This window comes from Aptenodytes forsteri, unplaced genomic scaffold (assembly GCF_000699145.1).
Source record: "Aptenodytes forsteri isolate BGI_AS27 unplaced genomic scaffold, ASM69914v1 Scaffold174, whole genome shotgun sequence".
Taxonomy (NCBI): domain Eukaryota; kingdom Metazoa; phylum Chordata; class Aves; order Sphenisciformes; family Spheniscidae; genus Aptenodytes; species Aptenodytes forsteri.
The window spans coordinates 2922461-2948080 of record NW_008794603.1 but is presented as its reverse complement, the minus strand read 5'-3'; the positions used below and the strand labels follow the sequence as shown (position 1 = coordinate 2948080).

The 25620-nt window shown below is 36.1% G+C and overlaps 2 protein-coding genes across 2 annotated transcripts in view; both read left to right on the top strand.

The window, feature by feature from the left end:
• Positions 1 to 21977, top strand: part of BAZ2B (bromodomain adjacent to zinc finger domain 2B) — a 129031-nt gene extending 107054 nt beyond the window's left edge. The window contains 14 exon segments of the mRNA XM_019470447.1: positions 3002 to 3245; positions 5241 to 5303; positions 6502 to 6646; positions 9349 to 10013; positions 10579 to 10852; positions 11038 to 11193; positions 11651 to 11811; positions 12727 to 13037; positions 13425 to 13560; positions 15231 to 15300; positions 15303 to 15376; positions 18012 to 18271; positions 19053 to 19196; positions 20496 to 21977. Of these exon segments, the coding sequence (XP_019325992.1) occupies positions 3002 to 3245; positions 5241 to 5303; positions 6502 to 6646; positions 9349 to 10013; positions 10579 to 10852; positions 11038 to 11193; positions 11651 to 11811; positions 12727 to 13037; positions 13425 to 13560; positions 15231 to 15300; positions 15303 to 15376; positions 18012 to 18271; positions 19053 to 19196; positions 20496 to 20649 (2857 nt within the window). The 3' untranslated portion in view covers positions 20650 to 21977.
• Positions 21978 to 25376: 3399 nt separating this feature from the next.
• The window catches only part of WDSUB1 (WD repeat, sterile alpha motif and U-box domain containing 1), a 29954-nt gene continuing 29710 nt past the window's right edge, over positions 25377 to 25620 (top strand). Inside the window, exon 1 of the mRNA XM_009273164.2 lies at positions 25377 to 25427. The gene's annotated coding sequence lies outside the window, so the exon portion shown is untranslated. The remainder of the gene's footprint in view (positions 25428 to 25620) is intronic.

Below are 25620 nucleotides of genomic sequence, written 5' to 3'. Positions count from 1 at the left end.
GTCGTTTCCCCCCCCCCCCCCCTCAAGGATATTGAACAAAATTCCTTGACAACTATAATATATATGGTTGGAAACTAAATTCTGAGCTGCCTGCCTGTTTCTGCTGGGCTGATGGTCAGTAAGAGGTTGCATCTAATTCCTTCTCTATCACATTTAGATGTGAATCTTGATACTAATCACCATTTTTGTAAAGGCACCTGTCTCATACAATCAATTCATCTTTCTTTGTGCTTTCTGTATCACAACTATAGTCAGAAGACTGTCTCACCTGAGATGATTCAGCTATTTTTTAACTAGATATTCATAATCTCAGTGTCTCCTTTTCCATTACATGTCTTCTCCTTGGCATCTCTTTTGTAGCTTGATCAATACAAAAGGGAATAAAAATGAAATATAGCTACTTGAAGGATTAGGTAATACCTGTTTCTTTACAAGACTTGAAATACTGCAGAACAAGGTTTTTCACTGCAACAATGTTCTTTTTAACATGCCAGTGTTATGGCATACTCCCTATAAGTTAATTTCTTCCCAATGAGGCCATCTCAACTGTAAATGATGATGGTATATCAAAAGCAGTGTTACATGAGGGGAGAAATTACACCCTGAGTTTGGGTAGGATGTGGTAATGCTGATTTGGGAAACTTTCATTTTTTGAGAGCCATGCTGAAGTATATTAAAAGTGCATTAGAAGTGCGATGTTTAGGATTTCTTTGCCTTGCTACTACTTAATATTTATGTGCAATAATTATGAGGAGGGCATGAAAATTAAGTCAAAAGGTGAATTTTCCTTCTGTGATCTAGTAAACATTAGAGATTAGATTAGAGCAGGCTTAAGTCACACATCTGATTATCTGATGGGCCACCCGCTCTTTTTATAGGCCAATAGACTTTATAATTCTCTCAACAGTTGCAGATGTCGTTTTGGTATATACCTGAAAGTGAGAAAGATGAAAGTTTTCTGAGTGAAGGTTTTCTTCTCTCAGTGAGCCATATGTCTAGGTAGCAGCAGGAAAATTATTCTACCTCTTGAAATACCTGAACATTTTTTTAAGTTATGCTCTCTCTCTTTAAGTTTCTGCCACTACGCTACTTCGGATACAGACTGCTGCCTTCTTATGGTGCTATTAAAAGAGAGCATCTTTGATTCATTTCCATCCTTATAATTTGTGGTGTCATGCAGGCTTCCTTTAGTGCTTGACAGCATTACATCTCTATTTCTGCTTTCAGCAAAAGCAGCCTTTTTTGCTTCTTCTCATTTCTTTTAGGTATGTGAAAGAGGTGTTTGCTGGTTGTTGAACTTCCACCTGCCAGCTTTACTACTGAATTGTCTTCAAGATTATTTTAGTCTAATTTGTCTCTAAAATTGTCCAGTCACGCAGCAGTTAATCCAATCATCGAGTAGTGGCTTTGTTTGATAGTTAATTCCTGTGTATAGGCAGGAATTTCCAGTCCAGATGAAGAAGATTTGATGGTTTGAAGTTATCCTCGTAAAAAGGAAATTTTTTTTCTAAAAAACTTAACTTAGTGGAAGCCTGAGTAGTATTGATACTCAGTGAGACTAAGGCTTTTTGCACCAGACCTGAAAATGTTACTTGCTTCCAAATTCACTGGAAGGCTTGAGAATTTTTTTTTATCAAAATATACTTTAAATTGCTGAAATAGCTAAAAATCCATTTGTATTGGGGGAAAAAAGAAGTGTAAAACTTTCTAAATTCTCCAGTGGATTAACCACTGCATTAAAAGAAAAAACACCCCCCACACACACCCCCCACAAAGAAACCAAATCCCAACTTTTTTCAAGCAAACAGAATTCCCCTTGATGATTTCTTGCTAACGGTCTTTTTAAAAAGTGCTGCTACTAATTGAGCAGTGACAGCTTCGTTTAAATCTGTGCTGTTGAGTACTGGCTTTGTTTATCAGCATTTTAGAAGGCTGATGCATTTGTCAGTATGCCCAGAAGCCAGTACTTCTACAACACTTATCATACTTGTAGCCACTTGCTGTATGGAATATTGTTTTGTAGGATGGGAAGAGAGAGAAGTACGACAAGGAAAAATTACGTACTGGTAATTGTGTTTGTCGTTACCGTTCTACTTTTCCCATCCTACCTTCTTCCAATCATCTCTTACAAAAATCTTTGTCTTTTCTACACATGTTTATGAATCTCTTCTAAGTCAGTTGCATTTTTGGTCTGCATTATAAGTGACTGGTTAGGCCTGGCTATTTATACCTCCTGTGATTCAGCATGTTTGCCTGATAGCTCCCTGATAGGTGGAACTATAATTTCTGCTGTGTGGAATCTTGTCTTATAGGGTTTTTATAGAAGAAGAAGGTCTACTACAACCATAATTACTGGTATGTAAGTTTCCCTTTTCTTTCATAAAAGGAAAAATGAGAGTTTGAGTAATCTCCTAGTAGTTTAGGTAGCTAAGATTTCTCAGAAGAGAAAGTATATCCTAGAATAAAAAGATCAGCCAAAGGACTAAAGTCAAATAATACATAATAAATTAAAAATGCATAAAAATCTGAAATGAAAAAAAAAAAAACAACCCACCAACCTTTGTGTTGCCATGCAAATGTAAATAATGTCATACTTCCAACTGAGGATTTTTGCGCCCCCCCCCCTGTTTTTTATCATCATATTCTTAAATGCATAAAACAAAAGATAAAGAAATTGAAATGGTTCTTTCTTCTAATTGTCTTTCCTGACTTTTCAAAATCACACTTGTGTTTCATTTCTTCTAAACAGTTACGCAATAAAATTCACCTGGGAGAAACAGAAATTCTATTCAGAATTGAGTAAGAGGCTTAAGGGGTTTTACAACCTGAATTTTTCTTGTTGACTAATGGCAATAAATATTGAGAAAATACAATGTCATATTAGAACAGAAGAGCTAATTTGAATCTAAAACGTGTGATTTGCTTTCAATCACATAGGAAAAAAGGTATGTTTATGCTACAGACATAGTCCATCATTTCACCCCTTGTCATGTGTTTCAAGGCTTAGAATCATTCATGCCAAGAAAACTGGCAAAAGAGATGCTACAGGAGGTGGTGACGTAGGAGAGGAACAGCACTCTTTGGAAACACCAACACCAGGCCGCAAACGCAGACGAAAGGGGGGGGACAGTGATTACGATGATGACGATGATGACGACAGTGATGATCAGGCAGATGAGGATGATGAGGATGAAGAGGACAAAGAAGATAAAAAAGGAAAGAAGGCAGAAGTTTGTGAGGATGAGGTGGGGGGATTTTAAGTATAGTGAAACTTAATCAACTAATAAGTTAAAACTTGTTTTCCTTCTGTTTCTCTGCAATATGGCACTGCTTCCCCAAAATCTCACAATAAAAAGGAAGAATAACTTACCTCCAATATTTTTAAATTTTTGGAATAAGTTTATTTTCTGGGCTATTTTTTTCTTTTTTTGATAGCTATTATAGTATGTGTTGGTGGGGGTTTCTTTTGTTTGGTTTGTTTTGGTTTGGGTTGTGGGTGGTTGTTTTTTTTTTTTTCCCCCCTGCTTACTTGTTTTGACTTAGTCTTAATTTCTCTGAAATTCTGAAAGATCGTACCAGATCCAGAGAACTGCAGCTTTGTTAGCAAATGAGCATAACTGTAGTTTTCTCTTGGAGGAGAATAAAGGACATTTATTAGTTAACTTTACACTTCTTTATTATTTTAAAATTAACATCATCTATTATAAAGCTTGCCTGTGATTTTCTTGTGTATTTTTTTCATAACTTTTCTAGGGTAGTCACTGCCCGACTGTATTTGATTGCAAGATGATAAATTTTACTAGTCAATATCAGATAAGGTACAGGAAGGATCACTGAAACATTTTTAGCTTGTTGAGCTGAATTGTAGCTACAATAGTCAAAAGATTTTTTTACTAGAAGTGCCACAGGCCTGTAAGATTCACTGTAGAACTCTAGAATTCTCTACTGGATGAAACCTGATAAAAGAGACAAGCAATACCGAATACTATATTTTAGCCATCTGGGTGTTGCACTGTTTGCCAGAAAATGATCCATTTATGCAAGGTTATCGAAGTTCAAAGTAAGGTTTTATGGGTGCTGTGGATATGGCCGCTTGAACAACGCATGTATACAACATGATACGTGAACTCAAATCTTTGCAAACACTCTTCATTAGAAACCCAACTAGTTTCTAAGGTAGGCGCAGCCCTTTGTGCTATTACTCTGGATTTATTTCAAATACTATAATATGTATGAATTTAAGAGAATACCTTAGAGGCATAGGATGAAGTTCTTGGAAATTAATACTTCAGAATTAAAAATAAGTAATATTTAGATATCTAATCTCACATCCGTCCCTTAATCTTTTTCCCTTTAGTACAATTTCCTATTTTGGTGCACTGGACATTTCATAGACAAAAGTCCTGTAACTCCTGTAGAGAGATTAGTTTTCTGATACAACAGAAGTTCCATTGCATTCGTGCTATATGTGGTATTTCAGAAGGCTTCACTCTGGTACACTTTTACAGAGCCAAGAAATACAAGACCAGTATCTTACGGTGCAGGTGATTGGGAGCTCCTAGGATTTTGGTTGGATTCTTTGGAAACTTACTGTTATCCCCCAAAGACTTTCTTGAACTAAATTAAAACTCACTTTATGGAAATGACTCTCATTTTTAAACTGTGTCAAGAAGAAGGGAACCATAGACTTAATCATGGGTGCATTCCTCTTCAAAAATCAGCAAGATTAATACTGAAACTTTTATAGCAGACTTGTCATTTAAAGTGGCTCTACAGTTTCTTGTAGGCATTGAAATAAAATGCAAGTGTGCACTGACCAAAGACTGATTGATAAGATTTTGACAGATTCCATTATATCATGCATGAAAAAAACACTTAGAAATGAATTTGAATATCTAAAAAGCTTCATAGAAACTAAGATTAAATTCTATAGTCCTAAGTGTTCATGTACAAACTGAATTATTTGTTCCAGTAAAAGAATGTTTTCAGTGAACATTTGGCCACGAGCTTTCTCCTTCGTATGCCTCTGGGATGGTTTGGAAAGATTCAAGCTATATCTTTTTCCAGTTACGTTGTTCCTAGTCAAATATATTGAACAAGCACAAAATTTGAACTTTTTTTACCCTTAAAATTTACCTCTCATTTTCTCTTACATCTTTTTACTGTAATATTAGTAAGACATGGTAGTATGATTTTATCCTGAAATAAATTTGGTGTGACAGTATATTTGGTGATTATAGGATGATGGGGACCAGACAGCAAGTGTTGAAGAACTAGAGAAGCAGATTGAAAAACTGACAAAGGTGAGAGGTCATTTGTCTTTGTTATATTACAAATTTAATCACTGGATGTCATGAGTTAGAATGTTAACCATCATTTTCAATGCTCCAGCTTAATATAAATTGAAATAAGGTTGTTTCATGAAAATATGAATGATACTACTGTTCATGACACCTGAATTGTGAGTTTAGTCTAGCGGCACTAGGTGGATATGACTCAAAAGACAGTTAGAAAGCTGTTGATGGTATAGTCACACATCTTAGAATAAAAAGTAGTATAATTTTTGTCCAGACCTAATTGATGTACTTCTGTTTGTTGATCTTAAAAAGCGATGATAAATTTTGCATACGAGAAGCAATGAATTTTCCATTATACAAATGATTGCAGTTCTCATTCCCTCCTACAGTTGTCTAATTTCTGCAGCTGTGTTCCAAGCCAATACAGAGGGCTGTCTTTGCTTCAGATTTTGAAACAATGGAATAGGAAGAGAAACGTAAATGAGAAAGATAGAATGCGGTAGACAGGGTACTCATGGCCCATGTTTTTATTCTTCGTATTAGAAAATTCATCATTTAGGACTTTGTCTCTTGATTTCTCTCATGTTCCAAATTGCAATAAATTAGCAGTCCAGAATTACACCTGACTTCCAGCAGTGTCAACTTAGCAGAGCAAGAATTGAATAAACGAATTGAAATTCTTGTTGGCCCCCCTCAGAGAACTGTTTGTTTGAATACAGAATTTATTTTCAGACATTATTGTTCTCATTCTTTTATGAACCACTTAAAATATCTCATTAGTTTCCCATCAGGAGCTGCAGTATCAGCTGTCTTCAGTGCTCTGTTTACCATTTGCTGTTATTGAATAGTTCATAGGATTTCAGCTGTTCCTGTGCAATGAAATCTTTGATCCTATTGTTCTCTGAGAGCCAGTGTTAAAAACACAGGACCTGCCATCGCAAAATGTGTTTTTAAAGGAAGACTGATAAACGTAAGCTGAAACAGGAAGTGATTGAATTGATTTTTTTTAAAGGGAGCTCTGTAAGTAAAATCATCAAGGCAGCAGGTGTGAGTAGAATATCACATAACACACACATAGAATCTCTAAGAGAGCCTCCTCATGTGACCCTTCAACTTTGTTCAGTCTGGCAGCCAGGAGATGTTTTCTGTTAGAACGAATTTTTGCCCCCTATTGAATTACAGTGCTTTCCCTTTTTTAAAACAGCAACAAAGCCAGTACAGAAAGAAGTTATTTGAAGCTTCACACTGTTTGCGTTCAATGATGTTTGGTCAAGATCGTTACAGGCGCCGATACTGGATTCTGCCCCAATGTGGTGGTATTTTTGTAGAAGGCATGGAAAGTGGTGAAGGTAAGAAACATAAAGGAATAATGTCACACCAAGACATACTATGCCAAGGCATACTGCCCACCTCTGTAGGCGATGATTTTGTGCAGCAAGGTCTTTAGGCTTCACCTTCAACCAGATACTAAATAGGCTGCTGTCAGTAGACCTTTCTATTCATATGGTGCTCTCTGATACTCTCTTTCTGATTATGAAATACCAGTTAATATCTTTCAAAATGAGGATTAATATTTCGGAAGTTTTCAGTTGTTATAGTTCTATATGTTATGCTTTTCATATTTATCTATGTGGGATATTTTTTGGCTCTTTCTGAACTTTCACATTTCCCTGTGGAAGTGACCTCTGCATATGAAAACTAGGATGACGACCATAGAATGCAAAAAAAATTATTCTCATCTTCAGTTGTTATATTTTGTGCAAATACAGAGACTGTTCTGTGCTTTAAGATTTGATATATGTCTGCAAAAATATGAAGATTATTTTCACACAGTGAAGTATTGTGTTTTCTAATTGACAATATGATTTAGTCTCTGTATTTTACCAACTGATCTTTCTTCCAATCCAGCAAACGCGGAAGTTATTTTTGCTAAAATTAAATTGTAATTTTGTGGTTGTGACAGTTGTATACTAACTGTGATTGAATTTTTCATGCACTTTAAATTGGATAGATGCAGAAAATATGTATTAATCTGAACTTTTTGTGGATATTAGAATTTTTAAACATAGGCCTTCATTTTGGTCACAGAAAAATCCTTTCTAATTCTGATATAGATGAAGCAAAACCCCATTACTCTCACAGTTTCCCCCCCCAAATAACCAAAAAAATAATCTCTGATATGCATCAGAATTGCATGATCTCATGAGAATTGCATCATTCTAGAGAGCTATGTAATTAAAATAACTAACATTACAGCATGGTATGAAATCTGAGGCCTGTTTTGTCCCAAAAAAGAAGCCATAGAACTTTTCCTAAATCTAATCTTGATCTTCAAGTTACCTTTCTAAAATGGGTAACATTAAAAATAATTTTTCTGTGTATCCTATTCTGCATTACTTTATGCTGTGTGTTAGGAACGGTTTTGCACATGAGTAGCTGGATACAGAAGGTAAACTGTCGTATGCTGTACTGCTTGCATTCCTTTTGTTGACTGTATTTTATTTACTATATTGTTACATTTTAACCAAATGAATCCCCAAATGCTTTGGAAATTGTACACAAAGAAAATAATTGAAATACACCTACCTGTTTTAAGATAGTAAAAACAAACAAAAAACCACACAAAAGTTTTAGCCAAGAACTGTAGGGCAAACCCATATTTTTTAATATATTGTCTTAATGAAATTTTAATCTCCCTGAATAGCAAAATGGACATGTTCTTAAGTTCTCAACTATTCCCTCTTCACCTCAGCTCTTAGTTTGCCCTGTTTCAGTAAATTCTACAGTTTATCCACTCCTAATTCCTTTATCTAAACATTGTAAATGTGAGACATAAACTGTTGAATGATCTGTCCATTTAAAAAAATACTTCTTCCCTCTTTATGTAGTCATTTTGGTTCTTATGCTGATACTCAAGTTGTTTATATCTTGACACAGACCACAACTGTGGACACATTTTGAAGTTTTAATGGGAGGGGCTATTATTTTCTTTGATGAATTATCTTTGTAGAAATTACGATTTTCCAGAACGAGCAAGTAATCTTTTGTGGATGTTCTGGCCGTAAACCATAAGCAGGACCTTTGTTTATTTACGATTGCAGTATCTGATGAAAATAATTTAAGAAGTCGGAATGTTGGGTTCTCTACCTCCTCCCCCTTTTCCTGACATTTTTCCATCCCATTTTACACTTCATCAGTAGAAGGGTAGAAGAGAAACGGTTAAGAAAGACTAGGAGAGCAAAGACGACAGAAAAATGTTTATCCTTTTCATAAAAGATAGATCTTTTGCACCTCATGTTTGAAGAAACTGGCTTATGCAATCAACTTCTGCTTGTCGTACTTTAAATTCATTAGATGTTACGCTGTCTGATCGCATCTGTCTGCTTAGCTGTGTGTAGAGTCCCAGTCGACATGTTGGGTGGCTCTTGAAAGAGTTTCAAACTTTCAAGAATGTTGACATTGTTTCACAGTCAAAGTTGTTAATTATTTTTATTGAAAGAGGTAAAATATTTAATGTTCTGTTTCAATATTTGGGGAATACTTGATTTCACAACAGGAATTTTGGTCCTACTTTTCGCTGTTGGCTGTGAGTTTAATGAAATGGTCTTTTGCAAAAATAAGCTTTAAGGCTATAAACATTGTACCTTCTTGGTATAAACAGGAGTTTTTCGATAAAGCATGGAGAGTCTTGCAGAAAGAAAGCTGCCAAAAATTTGTCCCTTTCAAAGACTTCGCACTGGCAAACTGCTTCAGACATATATGCATCTTAAGGGAGACTACTATAGCTGTGTTAACTACGTTTTCCTCCAGGTGTTTAGCAGGGTTTAAATCTGTGTGTGCCTTGAAGCTTGTTTCCTTCTGCAAAGTGTTCTTTAAAGTGAGAAGTGATTTCATTTTAAAAAAGAGGGGAAAAAAAAAAAGAAAAAAGACATTGCGATCTAGCATATGTTGAGCAAAAAATGACGTAATTTTTTTATTTAACTATGACGATAAAAATGGTCTAAACTAGTTGGCGTATTATATTTCATGTACATTTCTTGTACATTTTTAGGCCGAGAAGAAATTGCAAAAGAAAAAGAGAAGTTAAAAAAGGTAGAAAGCATGCATATCAAAGAAGAAGAATTTGAGACAGAAGAAAAATTACACTGTTTAAATACAACTCACTGTGAGCAAAAGGAAGATCTGAAAGAAAAGGACAACACTAATTTGTTTTTACAAAAGCCTGGGTCGTTTTCAAAACTAAGCAAACTGTTAGAGGTAGCAAAAATGCCACCTGAATCTGACATTATGTCCCCAAAACCTAATGGCAGTGCAGCAAATGGCTGCACGTTATCTTATCCAAGTAATTCAAAAAACTCTCTCTGCAGTCTTCAGCCCACTGTATCACAAAGCACCATTGAGAAGTCTGATTCTAACAATCTTTTCAGTCCTAATGCAAGTGGGACAGGAAAGTTTTACAGTTCTCCACTAATTCCAAATGATCAGTTGTTAAAGACTCTTACTGAAAAGAGCAGACAGTGGTTCAGCCTTTTACCGAGAATACCTTGTGATGACATGTCAGTTACCCATATAGATACACCAGCTACTACAACTTCACTTACTCCTCAATCACAGCCACCATCAAAGTCACCTTCACCTGTTCCATCACCTCTTCTGGGCTCAACCTCTGCACAGAGTCCAATGGGATTAAGTCCTTTTGCATTGTCACCACTGCAGGTAAATGAATTTTTGAATAGTCTGAATTTGCTGTGCTTATTTGGGCAGAATTTCCGTTTAGACAAATTGTTTCACAGAAGTGCTATCATTATATCATAATTTCTCTTTTTTTTTCTGTTTCTAAATGTTAATAACTAATTCCATGTTACAGATGTTTTATAATACTAGAAGTTTTTTGATAAAAAAGATCAAAATAGGTAAAATTAGGTAAGACAATGTATGATACTTTGTATGTGTATTTCAGTAATTTAATTTGGCTTTTAGGAGGTTGGCCACTGGTATTAAATGAAAAGCAAATAAATAAAAACTAGTTTTCAGAAATGCGACACACCACGCCCTCCCTTTAAAAGCTATTATTTGTTAAGCATTCACAGGGCCCTAATAAGGAGTATTACACGTTAGTGTTACGTTAGTTTTTCTTAAAGTAATCAAAGTACTGAGTAAAGGCCTCCTTTATGTTTTGATTATTGTTTGACAAATAGCATCCTAATCATAATTCAGGTTTCTTGGTAATAATTAATAATGGTAGTTGTGATTGTGTTTAACAATATATTCTGTATAGCAGATGAAGACTGGACTACCTATAATGGGACTTCAGTTTTGTGGATGGCCTACAGGAGTTCTTACTTCAAATGTTCCATTTTCATCTCCTTTACCTGCCCTTGGATCAGGGTTGGGATTATCAGAAGCGAATGGTAACTCATTCTTGGCATCTAGTGTTCCTGCAAGTAAAAGTGAATCACCAGCCCCACAGACTGAAAAAATAGCTTCTGCCCCTTCTACAGCAGTTGAAGTAGCCAAGCCAGTAGATTATCCTAACCCAAAACCTATACCAGAAGGTAAGTATAATATGACAGTAAGATGGAACTATGTGAAGGATAATTTCTGCAGTGCCACTACGATGTTACGATTTATTTTTTTTATAGTTTGCCTATTGAATTTGGCTAGATGATTTCTCTAATCTGATTGTGTATGATCACATTAAAAATGCCTGTAAAGTGTTCATATGCTTGTCTTGATTTAGAAATGCAGTATGGGTGGTGGAGGATTACTGATCCGGAGGACCTAAAATCTTTGCTTAAAGTGCTGCATCTCAGGGGAATAAGAGAAAAGGCCTTACAAAAGCAAATACAGAAACACATGGATTATATCACTCTGGCCTGCATCAAAAATAAGGATGGTATGTAATTGATATTTATGTTACGCATGGTGTTGGGGCATAAGATGGCTGGCATAGAGCTCTTTGAGATACGTTTAGATACAGAGTTAGAGTAGTGGCTGGAGAAAAAAGGTAAAGGTCTCATTGTCTGTAGTTGCCTTTTCACCAGCCTTGTTCTGGAAAGTTACAGGATTGGAGAAGTTCCATTTAATTGCTCTAGTGGCATAAGTGTTGGTAACCTTTTTAAGCTCTTCCCATCTCTGTAACACTCTAGCTCAGCTTCTCCTTCCCCTTCTTGCCTTTAAATTGCAAGTTTGAAAACCTACAGAATTTGTTGTCCATATTGGGTATCTTAAGAGTAGTACACTTTTACAATAGTTCTTCAACATTTGACTGGAGTGACAGGTAATCTGCTTGAATTTACTCAGAGAAGTTATAATACTAATGAAAATAATAAAAATGTGATTCTCAAATACAGTTGCAATTATTGATATCAATGAAAATGAAGATAACCAGGTAACTCGAGATGTTGTGGAAAACTGGTCAGTAGAAGAACAAGCAATGGAGATGGATCTTGCTATTCTTCAGCAGGTGGAAGATCTAGAGAGGAGAGTTGCATCAGCTAGTTTACAAGTTAAGGTAAAAGCAACTTTTAGTAAAATGTCTCTTTAAGTGGTAAGAATTTAAAGTAGATAGTAGCAGTCCTTTTACTGTTGGTAAGTGTCTTCTTATTCCATCTCTAATTGTCTTCAAATAGAACAAATCCACTGCAGCAGTATCATGGATATTTGTGTTTGAAACATTTTACAGCAGTTAAATCTTCAGCTGAAGATGCTCAGAATGGCAGTTCCTGGAGAGTGTTCTTGTACAGTGGGCAGTTCCCTGCACATTTTGTTAACCTTCTATGAATGCAAAGATTTTATTGCATATAGACTACTTAATTATAGTGGGTTTTGTCACAGTTCTGCCTGGTTTTTGTTGCTGCTAATGTTTTCAGAAAAGCCTTGCAAGTACATCATAATACTTTGCTTGAGTATTATAGAATCATGGAGAACATGTGACTCTGAGTTGTGAGTGTGAAAGAGTTAAGAATTCACTGGCTGTCATTACAATTTGCAATTTTTCCAGTGTGGGGGTAAGGATATCAAATGGCATATGTTTGGTTATAGTACAGATGAAGTATTTGGGATCTAGTTTGTTCTAGGGGCGGATGTTATTTCTGTGTGACCAATTGATACTGTCTCCCAAGCCTGTTGGACAGACAGACCTATTCTGATGTTTCGACCAATAGAACAGGATACCTCAGAAAGTAATAAGAATGCAGACTGTTGCAGAAAGGTCCCTTCAGAAAGTCTGGTAATGCTTGTATTTTTTGATTAATTATTTTAGTTCTCTGGATATTTTGGAAACTGTCTCTACAGATGGATTACAAGTAACCAAGATCTACTGGAAACAGCGCTTCAGTTACTTAGTTTGATTCCATAAAATGGTTCCTCTGTTTACACACTAAGTTAACAGCAACCAATAAATGCACAAACCTTTCTATTAACGTAGGGTTGGCTGTGTCCTGAACCTGCATCAGAGAGAGACGACTTGGTGTATCGTGAACATAAGTCAATTACTAGATTGCACAAGAAGCACGATGGAGATTGTGCTGGAGGCGGAGAAGGCAATACCAGCTCTCTAGAGCGGAAGAGTGACAACCCTCTAGATATAGCTGTAACCAGGCTTGCTGACTTGGAGCGGAACATAGAGCGAAGGTATCTGAAGAGCCCCTTAAGTACCACCATTCAGATCAAACTGGATAATGTGGGCACAGTTACTGTCCCTGCTCCTGCACCATCCATTAGTGGTGATGGTGACGGGTAGGTTATTGAGATTAACTTGAAAAATTATTGTGCTTCTTTGCTAATTGGAGCCTATTTTCTTATTGCCTGTTATCTATGTACTTTCTTGTATGTCTGTGATCCATATGGATCATGTTATTCTGCATGGTGCTTTGTAAAGATATTTTTTTGTTACGTTTGTTGATAATCTTGCAAAGTTATCTTACATTTAACTGGTTGTGACTAAGCTTTGAGGCACGTAGCCACAGTCTGTGCACTACATGAAATTTAGTTGCTTAAACCTTATACTTATTGGCTGTGTACGTTTTGTCATTGCTTGGCTTTCAATGTGATAATGATTGTTCCACGTTTAAACATAAGCAAACACGGATGTGACCTACTTAATTTCTCTGTATTTCAATGCAGAACTGAAGAGGATATTGCTCCAGGGCTAAGGGTATGGAGAAGGGCATTGTCAGAAGCGCGCAGTGCTGCACAGGTAGCTCTGTGCATTCAGCAGTTACAGAAATCAATAGCATGGGAAAAATCTATTATGAAAGTTGTAAGTGTTTTTAATTTTAAAAGAAAAGTACTGTAACTAAACTATTTTTGCTATATCCTATTTTCCCACTTTAGGCATTTTAAGATATCATGGTTGTTAATGCATTTCTTACTACTGCGTGTAAAACTTAATACAGTTAAACTGTACATTGTGCACAGATAAATATAAGCCTAATGGAAAAGATTGTCCCTTTCTTGCTAAATTCAGATCCTGAACTTTCTAAGATAAAAATCCCCTGTAACTGGTTGCTTTATTTAAGATGGTAATTACTTTTTGTTGTTAACATTCAGGTAAAAAAGTAATTTCTGGCTCCATCTGATGGAAGATACTCTATCTGATGGAAAGTTTCTGATCTCATCCGTGACATAAGCTTTATGGAGGTTCAACATCACATATCCCAATTAAGGACTTCATTTTTCAGAAAGTTGAGATGCTCCAAATGTGTGGCTCCTTTGCATGCACACTTCTCACAGCTGAACGTACAAATTGGGCAAGTGTGTGAGCAAATAGGCTGAAATACCTGTTTTCTTGTACACTTAACAAGTAGATCTGTGTTAACTGCATATACACAGAAGGCATGCAAAATGCATGTGTCAAAATTTGCATGGACCTTTGAACCTCAAATTTCTGAAAACAAAACTGTTACTACAGCAATAGTGATTATGATGTGATTAAGTATGGCCAGTGCTATGTAGTGGGTAACAAAAGTGATTCTTCCATTAGTGGTCTTTTGCCTAATTTTTAATTTCTGCCAGTCCCGTACAGATTCTAATTACACCTGGACAATTAAAGGATGATTCAAATAAAAACTATAGTGTAAGGCTGTACCTTTGAGTTCATATAGCTATGTTTAAAGCTGTATCTTTAGAGCAAAAAGTTTATGAATTTAGTAGGAGCACCTGGAAAGGCATTTGAATGTTTCAAGGTGTAGTAATTTATTATCCAGAAAAAATGTATAGTATCATTCTCAATTTGACTGAAATGTTCTATGCATTTAATTACACAGTAAACATAAGTATTTGGTGAAAACGTGGAGATCTTTTTAAGTTCCTGAAAAAGAAGTCCAGCTATAGAAGATCACACAATGTGCATAAGAAAATTGACAATACATTAGATATTTTAAGTTAGTGTGAATTTTAGGAAGTGCTAGGATAATTTGTTTTGCCTTACTGAATTTGTTCATGGTGGCCTTTGGATAAGATCCTTACTGATTATTATTTGAAAATACTGTATTTGAAAATACAGTCATAAAATATAAACTATTTTTATGAAATAGCAACTTATATATGCAGTATGGGCATAAATGAAGAGAAGATTCCTGAGATAGTATGTGTGGGCCAAGTGATTTTGATGGGTATGAGATACATTTACTTCTCATGGACATTAATGAAATATAAAAAGTATTCATAGTTTTGTGTGCTGTAGGACATCTATCTTAAAATGAATTGCTTTTCAAATGTGTTCCCAAATGTAGCCTTTAGATTAGTTCCTCACATACTGCATATAGTCTTTTACAAATGTGATCGTTAGTAGACTCTGATTGTGGTGAAATGAAAGGAAAATAATTTTGAGAGTGAATTTGTGTGTATGGAGGGGAAGGGTAATTTAGGTACCATTCCTGTGTTTCAAATTTTAAAAATTGAATTAAAGCCATTTTTCATGTATTATAGTACTGCCAAATTTGTCGAAAGGGAGATAATGAGGAACTGCTGCTCCTTTGTGATGGTTGCGATAAAGGCTGCAGCCCTACTGCCACAGGCCCAAGATCACTACCATACCAGATGGTGACTGGTTTTGTCCTGCCTGCATAGCAAAGGTAATACTAACCATAAAGGTGAAGTGACCTAATAGTGACCTTTCTATGGATGGTAGAGTTACAGGTCTACCAGTGCTTTTTTCAATGAAAATAATGGTCTGTATGTTTTATGTTGGGCTGCCATTAAATAATGAGATTAATAGTTTTATTTAACTTGGATTTTAGTGGCAGTAAAGGCTACAGTTTTATTTGTTTTAAACTGTATTTTTTTAATGTAAGTACAGAATTTTCTTGCTGATTCAATACTATGGGTTTTTTTATTTCTCTTAGAATTTTTTCAGTATTTGTCTTTTGAGCTTCATTTGTTAAATGTTGACAGACCAATGTCTTAGATTCTGTTTGAAAAGAAAAAATAGGAGAAAATACTTAGTAAATATTTTTTGTCATTTTTGTACAGCATACTTTAGTTTTACTTTTTTGATACACAGTACATTTGAGAGAGAGGCTATGTATGTTTCCTGCGTGAGGTTTGGGTTTTTTCCTCTCCCAAGAAAAATAGTCTAAATAGAACTTTAGGACAGTTCTATTGGAATGACTGAATTAGCAGTTAGTGTTGTTTAAAAGTCCACAATTTTCCCATCCCTAGTTAGTCCTAAAATTAAATGCATTTTTTGCTAAACTTGTTAGTTACGTTTTCTACCATTACCTGTGAATACTGGAACTGAAGAAATAGCTTTACAGTAAATACTCGATTTTGTATTTTCTCTGGGTATTGTCAATATGATCCTTTTTTCTGTGCATCTTTCACAAAGTAATAAGGAAGACAAATTGTTTTTTAAGCCATTATGTGCAACAGAAGTAATAAAAACAGGTTACTGTTGAGAATTGATTGTGTAGTAGTTTATAAGGGGTTAACTCATGCTGTAACTTTTTCTGTCATTATCATGGTTATATTACAACTTACCTTGTTATAAAGATAGAAATTACCCTATCATGCTATAACTTATCCCATCACTTCTCTTGATATCCCCCTGCCCCTTCAAAATAATGACTGGGTTTAGTATAACAGAAAAACATTGTTTTCTCAGTGTTTTTTTTTTTTCTGTCCCAAACTTGGCTGAAAGCTGGAGATTTAGAGGTGCCAGAAATTTAAGGTGAAATTCCAGCAGAACTTTAAAACATGTTGAATATTAATTCAAAATTCTGCAAAACATTGAAACAGTTTTGTTGAAGACTAGGTATAAACTATGACATCCTAATTTAACTCAACTTTATTTTTTTTTCTCTTGTGTAAAAAAAGAAAAACATCAACATTTGCCATTCCCACCTACTTAGAATTAATATTCACAGAATGTCTCAAAGTCAGGGCTTAGGTGATGACAGTTGATCTGTTCTCATTGCCTGACATTGTGTTTTTAACCAAATGGCTGAAAACCAACATTCCTCTTCAATTGCCATGTGAACTCATGTACTTGACTGTTTTTCTATTCTTGGACCAAGAACATAGTCATGATACAGAGTAGTGTTAAGAGAGTACAATTATTTACAAATCTTTCTAGTGTTCTGTGTTAAGCAAAAGGAATTCTATACACAACATACATTTTTCCACATTCATGCATTCATTCATCATCTGATTTGTACAAACTGACTACATTTTTCACCATGCTAGTTACAATCAGTGTCAAATGCTTAAGAAGGTTATTTATGACATTCGTGAAATAAAGGAATTGTGTAGTAATTGTTTCTAGTAGGTAGCGAAATCTGCATATTCTTAACTCTGAAGAAATATATTATAAAAATACAGGTTTTGATAACTTTAAAACCAAATAGTATTTTGATAGGAGAATATAAATGTTACAGTTTAAAAATTGTTCAAACTATCTAGTCTTAGTAACACAGGCAGAGTTTAGTACTTTTGATGCTGGCTCTCTTTGTTCGTGAAAATTGTTTTCTATCTTTTCATTCTTTGACTGTCAGTGAGTCTTTTCAATGGCATTGTGTCCTTGACTTGACATTGCACAGAGTTCCTATTCTAATGATCAGAATGATGACTTCAGATACTGTGCTGTGTTACGATGCTGTCAATACCCATAATAACCTACTTATTTAATCTAAAATGTACCCCTTAGTTTCATCTCATTGTCTATAAATAGTTCTGTATTAAATAACGTTCCTTTCTTCCCACTTTGTAGCATTCTTGCGTTGTCATACTCCTTTTATGTTCTCCTGTAGTTGTCTTGTAGCCAAGCTATGTCTTTCATATCTTTTACTCTCTAAATCAGTTGATCCTGTCCCTGACTTTTTAAAAACTTTTCCAGTTTTCCTTATCTTGCAAATAATATGGTTGCTTGAAAATGAAGATACTATTCCAGCTGTGGTTATATCAGTCTTTCAGGAACAGACAAATACTTGTCTAAAACTATGCCAGCCTGGTTTGTTAGGGGGTACTGTTTCACCAATCTGAAGGTCAGATGCTTTTATATTGTCACAAGTTGAGAACCTAAATCACTAGTAACAGGAATTTCTACAGCCTTACTTGCCTTTAGAGAAGAGCGAAAAGTGAATAAACTCTGATACTAAATATCTCAATTGTTTTGGTGCTTCTCTTTGTCTGATCTTCATTGCTGTCTATCAATAATAACAGAGATTTCTGTAATTTCTTGGTTATTGCTTATTTCAGTTCTCTCTATTGTAGGCAAGTGGTCAAACTCTAAAAATAAAAAAACTTCAAATCAAAGGGAAAAAAAGTAATGAACAAAAGAGAAGCAGGAAATTAGCAGGAGATACAGAGGATGAAGACTCTGCAACTACAAGCGCCTCCTTAAAAAGAGGAAAAACAGACCCTAAAAAAAGAAAAATGGATGAAAATGTTTCTGTAAGCCAATTAAAGCAAGAAAATTTCACTGCTATTAAGAAACCTAAAAGAGATGACTCCAAGGACCTGGCTATATGCAGGTAAAGTGACAAATTCTAAACTTGGGTAAGTGGTGTTGAAACATGTAGTGCCTGATACTTTTTATCTGTGTTCTGAGGAACCAGAACCCTATTCATTGTCATGTATCCCATGCAGGTTGTGATAATTTGAGTGTATATATAAAGGATTTGATGTGTGCTTGCTGGGAGTAACTGCTGTATTTGGTAATGAAACCCAAGAGGAAAGTACCTAATGTTAGAATGTGGTCTGTGAAATCTACTCCTACATGCCCTTCCAAGAATGGGAAGAAAGAACCCTGATAGCAGTGGTGCTGACAGCTTTCTCAAGTGTAGCAAAGATGATAATCCACTATGTCCAAAAGGCATTGCATTACAGAGGAGGAGACAGTAATAGGAATGCATCTTCTTTTGTAGTATTGCTGGTCAGTCAAAAGTGACATAGTTTAGCCTCACAGTTTTGGAAAGCCAGCATTAGCAGCTGTATTACTGGTTTGGAAATGGTTTACATTGAGGTTTGAAATACTGAAGTTGCAGGGCCATGTTTTTCTTTTAGAATGTTGATCACTAGAATTTAATCTTACATAGGTTGCCTGGAGAGAACTTAATGCTATTTTAAATAATCAGTTAAGATGTCTGTCTTATAGACATTGTTCTCAGCCCTGCACAGGGCACAGAATAAAGTGCTTTCCTTTTATAAAGTGAATAGGTTGGCAGTACGTGATGAATTTATGGAACAGTGAAAAACCTCTGTGAATATATGAACAGCTTAAAAATACTGATTTTAAAACCTTATTTTATTCAGCATGATTCTCTCAGAACTGGAAACTCACGAAGATGCCTGGCCTTTCTTACTTCCTGTAAACTTGAAACTTGTTCCTGGTTATAAGAAAGTTATTAAAAAACCTATGGACTTTTCCACCATTAGAGACAAGCTAAGTAGTGGACAGTAAGTAAACCTATTGTAAATTTTACTTTACATTTTAAAAATATTTAAACATTGAAATACAGTAAATTTTTTAAAATTAGTTAAACTATTTCGATCTGCCTGCTCTGGCACCTCTGTGATTACTTTTACAGTCAAAATAAAAATTCTTAACTGTATACTTTTGTCTTTGCCATATCTAAGTGAAATAGCATGTCAGGTGGGGAGAACCTGTGGAACTGGCTGAAAAACAGTAAAACTGCCAGGTCAAATGCACAAAGTCAATCAACAGGAAAAACTTTTTTTTCCTCATCTTTGCTCATTGAGACATCTTAGTGTTGTTAACACGTAAGCAAGAACCAACAGTGTGGGCTTTAAGCTAATGGAGTCCCTGTAAATAATGTTGTAAGCTGTGGAGTGAATTGGTAGGCCTGCTTTGGGAAGCCAGGTAACATTCCAGTAATGGTGGTTAATCATTTTATAGTCCTAGAATTAGACTGCACAACTTCTTAAAAAGGGCACTATGTTCCTCTGTTCCCCTTCCCTCCTTGTTACATCCCTGTGCTCTAATGACTCCCCACCACCAAAGAAAATTTTGTCATCCATAAAGATTGACCCTCTTCAGCGTCTGGCAGCTCCCCACAAAGCACGTTTCCTAGGATAACGAAAGGGGCTTTTTATCCTCTTCAGGCTTTTTCTCCCTTGAATATGAGATTTAAATGCTCCACGCATACTCATTGGTATTGGTAGATTTGTAACTTTTACTGTCTTTCTTAATAATTCCTATGAATATTGGAACACTGTTCGGGTCATGTATGTTCAGGATAGTAAAAGGAATAACAAAGACAATGTTACAGGATTGATCTGGGCAGCCTTTTTTTGTACCTGATTGTTCCTCTTTTAGGTAAATGCAACTGTACTGAACACTTACTTTGAAAGAACTTGAGCCCGAGAGTAGATGAATAAATGGAAAATAGCCATAGCATTTTAACTAGAAAGCTATTGAAGGGAAGGGGGAAGTTAATTTTAAAAAAGTTTGTTTTCCAGTACAGGCTTGAAATTCTACCTTACAGAGTTTTTGAGGAAAATAATAAATACAATGACAAGAGAGTATTGTCCTTCCACTGATGTTCATTTTCTTGTTAATGTTTAAATTAGAATTAAAAAATTCAAAGTATAATTAACATGTAGAGCATTCATTGAATATTCTGTGGCTGGTTGTAAATTCACTGATGTTAAGGTAGTTCATTCTCATGTAGTTGAAGTGTTTTTCCCCTTTGATTCTCCATGTTCCAAAAATCATTCACCTTTTTCTTCTTTCAGGTACCCTAATCTTGAAGCATTTTCGCTAGATGTCAGGCTTGTTTTTGACAACTGTGAAACCTTTAATGAAGATGATTCTGACATAGGCAGGGCTGGCCACAACATGAGGAAGTATTTTGAAAAAAAATGGACAGAGATTTTCAAAGTGAGCTGAAGTTACCAGAACTATTTTTTCTTTTTTTTTTCCTTTTTTCTTTTTTTTTTTCATTAAATGAGGACTGATAAGACCAGCAATGTGAACTGTATTTACATGAAAGTGCAAGGCACATGCATAACTAATGACTGTTTTTTTCCTTTAAAATATCACAGAGTTGTGATACTAGTTCTAAAGGCTTCACTCCTACAGCAACCATGGCCCCTTGGTTATTGGTTTGTGTGTTTTAACAAACTAATTTAGGTAGAACAGGGAAGCACACCCAAAGAATTTCAAAGAAAGGGGTGTTATAGTGCAATAGCAGTTTAAAATATATCAAAACGCACTGAATATTCAACCACCAGAGCTCTACTCGGGGAAATGGTTCTCTTTTCCCTTTCAATAAATATCTATTTTTCATTTTTTTACTTTGTAGTTTATTTTTTAGTGAATGTATTTAATTTTATGAATTATTTATGATTATACAGCATTCAGAATCTTTTTTTTCTGTGAAAAGGAAGAATTAGAAAATTGCTTTAAATCTTGAAAATACAACAAGGAATGTTTTAAAATATAAAACAAAGCCAAGTAAAACTGTTTACACTGATGTGCTGTAAAAGCACTAAAAATTAAACTTTACTGTAGAGTTACAAGTACATTTATATATATGTTGCTGCATCACTTGTGTAGTTAAATTGTATTTCAAGACAGTGAAGAAAAATTGAGACATGTATATACTGTTCATTATTGTTTATATTAAGTCTTGTTTTAAATATGTATGATGTGTACATATTGTTTGCAGACATTATTGTTTATGCCTTAGGAGGACGGTAGCATTTTATTTTAGTCTTAAGGTAATTATAGCTATATGGCTTGTACAGTAATTATCCTCTACCAACACTGTGGAGTCTCCTTAATCTTGGTAGTGCCTGCCTTTAAAACAGGGTGTAGGGGATATTAGTTTTCCATTTTTCTATTTTGTTATATAATTTCAAGCCACCACGGCCTCAAATTCAAGTATAATCATTTGTATCCATGTGGAATAAAATTGTGACAATTTCCTACGCATACAGTATTTTTTCTTAGAAACATTTCCCTCCATTTGCCTTGCCACAGAAATAACAAAAAAGACATTTGTAACCACTGTGTTTTATCTACTGTGTGTTGTGGTGGCCTGTTGGGGCAGATAGATCAGAATTTTTTTTGTACTAATGTAAAAGTACTTGAAGTTTTATTTAAAAGAAATGTTGTGGAAAGGTAGCATTCTTTTTCTTTTCCTTTTTTAGGAGTGTTATTTTTCACTAGTATGTGTGGCACGGATACAATAAAAGACTGTTTTGCAAACCAGATTTTCTTGGCGATTTTAATACTCAGATCCTGTGTATACAGGAATTTTTTTTTAATAATATCTTGGGATCTTGCATTTAACATTCAGTTCTTATTACGATGCATCTAATTCTCCTGGCCTTTTAATGGTAATTCAAAAAGAAGCAATTGCCAAGCAGTTCAACCGCCCATTTGAATGAGCGTAAATAACATTAGGTGTAACCATTGGGCTGCCTAGTATTTGACCTGTTTCTGCCAGTCCTGTTTACTGTTGTTTCAGTGTGAATGCACATGATAATGTAAATACATGCCACATGTAATGTTTCTTAAAACCACTGTCCATGCAAGGTTTTGTCCTTTTTTTGGTCTGTAGAAGGGCATGAGTCATAATCGTTGCTCTGACTGAAGAAAATAGAGGAATTGGAAATGAATATTGTGGAACCCCAATACCTATAGCTCCCTCACCAAGTAATGTTTTGGGTTTTTTTTTTGTGGGGAGGTGTTGTTTTTTGCTTTTAAACTAGGCCTGCCACGTTTGAGTCTTAGAGCCTTGTTGTATATACTCTTTTGCCATTATACTTCTTGATTCTGCTGAGAAAGAACAGTCAGTGCCTGGTTTTTAATAAAATTTTTGTTTCTGTTGCCCTCCCCAGAACACCTTGTTCAATAATATTTTTCTTTTCTAAAGTCCTGTTAGAGTAACTCAAGTTACCTAGAATAAAAAAATTCACATTTGGGTGTCAGGCAGTCTTGCATTCTGACATTAGCTCTACCACTGACTGCTTCATGCCTTTCCTTTTCATCACCTTTCTGAAGACTTCAATAAAAAGGTTTGCTGACATGTTCCAGAGATGTGAAGATTAATCAGTATTTTGAACATATGATGGTGGGCTTGTAAGAGTGTTATAAGTATGCTTAGGTTATTGGGAAAACTATTTCTTTGATGCAAAACAATGTGTTTTTTTCTCAGATTCTGTACTGGTTAATGCTTTATCTGCTATACTAGATCTAATACTAGTTTTCTGAAAAGTCAGAACAACATTACCAGCTACGCTACATACATAGTTGCATTTTTTCAGCTTGTATCCTAATTCAGCTGAACAGCTGGGAAAGTTAAGGCCGTAACAGCTACTATAGCTATGACAGTGAGACAAGCATCACCTCTTTTAACATGATGTTACTAATGTGTTGCTTTGCTCACTAGCAGGCAGTGTATTCATTATTATTTCAGTAAAATTAAATTTACAGGAATTACTGTATTTGAATAGCAAGCTTGAATCATACACATGCCATCATAAATCTCCATAGAAAAAAGCAGGGATTTAACCACTAGAAAAATGTGCTTTTCTTCTTTGCTAACTTCCTCTCCTGTTGATCTTTCTGTCTGTCTGTTTCCTTAGAGGAAAAGTTTTCCAGTGTGCTCTCTTTCTTTCTGAATGAAGTATGCTGGTCTTAGTTTAGAGAATTTATTGACAAGCTTTCAAACTATTTTAAAGTACCCATTAATGGTGCTCAATGAAGAGTGTTCTGGCTGTGAGTGTGGATTCTCTTCTGTCTCTTGGCATCTCTTCGAAAAAAATTGGATGATACAAAAGCAGCTGAAAATGAGAAGTTGTAGTTGTCTTGGGCAAAATACATATCTTTAAAAAGAGGTCTAAAGCTTTTTCTTTAATCTTTTTATGAGATTCCTGTAGTTTCCCAATGACAATTAGAAGGGTAGAGGTGCTCTGTTAGCTGTGAATGGGCACAGACGTCTGAGGAACAGTCATTTTATATAATATGCTGAACGGGTGGCGTAGGGGACTTTGTTTATTAAACTTCTATCATTCCTAGATGTCTTAGATTTACCAAAACGTGCCTACAAACTGAGGGCTAAAGACTGAAATCGGGAACACCACAGGTATGCTATTTGATTATGTAACTCTTTTTGAACTACCTTTGAGCTTAGAACTTCAAAGTTAACCAGAAATTTTTACAGCTGGTATGTACATTCAGAAAAATTGAATGTGTTATCTCTTATTATACAATTTTCTGTTGCATCTGAAGTAACCATCATTACTAAACTGATAGTAGCTAAATTTCTGGGTGTGTTGCTTATTCACAATGTCTTACTTAGCAAGTAATTTCAAGTTTCCCATCCATAAAATATTATGGAACAGTCTTTAAGTGTATTGGTGTGGTATTCACAGTCCACACAATTTGAGGGGGTGGTATTCACAGTCAACTGTCTACCCTCCTCTTCAGTAAGGAAATCTCTAACAATTGATACAAAGCTCTTGTAAGGCCATGAGGTGTTTTATTTAGTAATGTATAATCTTATGGATTGCTAAATCAATGCAGCACATGAAATAGACTGAATACTAGCCATCACCTAGGATTCAGAATAATTAATGGACAGTCATCAGCTAGTGAATCAAATAGCGTGCAATCAGATAACACGTACTATAAAAAAGAATGCAAGATCATACATTTCAAACATGGAAGAGGTAGACCATTTACATAAAAGGGAATGTTTCGTGGACAAAGAGTGACCCCAAGAAAGTGACTTCTTTTTGCTCAAAAAACATAGGTGTCATGATTAACCATTTATTTTGCATGAGTTGCTAACGTGCACCTGGATACGAAGATGGCAATGATGTAAATTTCTTGATAGATTATGTGGTTGGGCAAGTTGTATTTGTTTGAAACCCCTTTAATTAAGCTGTTAATAGCAGGTAACTTCACACGTTCACTTGCACTTTCGCTCATCATTCACCGGTTGGAGCAAGAGTTGGGAGGCCAGCCATAGCCTTTTACTCTGAAGCAGAGGGCTATGCTGGTGCCCTGATGGCAGCCAGGGAGGCGCAGGGAAAGGCAGTCGTGATCTTTTGCTCCACCAGCTCTGAATGCAATCCTGCAGCCTTGGCAAATACAGCCACTGCTCTCTTAGATATACCTAGTGTTGAAGCATGTGGCCCTGTAGAGACTGGCATTGTCCAGAGTTGATCTGTTCTGACGATTCAGCAGCATCTCTGAGCTCATCTGCCCCGAGGCAATCTTCACTAGCTCCCTTCCTGCACCCCATTTCCCTCCCTCTCAGCCTGCCTCCCACTGAAGGGGCCTGTATCATGCAGCGACAAAATGCACCTGAGCAGACAAAATGATTGCGGGTGTTATATGGATCCAGGCCACCAAATCTGAAAAGCGGAAAGGGTTTGGACAAGAGTTAGGGGTGCAGTGGGGTAAAAGCAACATGCACGCCGATCTTGCTTCAGCGAGGGGAATGATGGAGGCAGCGAGGAGTCGGTTAACGCGGCAACACCTTCTCCCCCTTCGGCCTTCGTGCCATGGTGCAGCCCGGAGCAGGGGAAGCTAGCTCGGGCTGCACCACGCTGAGAAGGCGGGGGGGAGGGCTGGGGAGAGGTCTGCGCGTGCGCAGTGACGTTGGCCTGTGTGAAGGGGGCCGCGCGGCAGAAGAGCTCCGCGGCGGGACGGTCGGCGGGGGGTCCTGCGAGGGCGGCGCGCGGTGGCACGTATCCTCTCGCCTTGGGGGGGCGGGGTGGGGTGGGCTGGGGTTCACAGGAGGGCTTGCAGTGCCCCGCTGGGGTTGGGGGGCAGGTGGCGGAGGTTGGGTCTGTTTCCAGGCGTCCGTGGCACCACTGTGCCCGAGAGCGGCGGGGCGGGGGT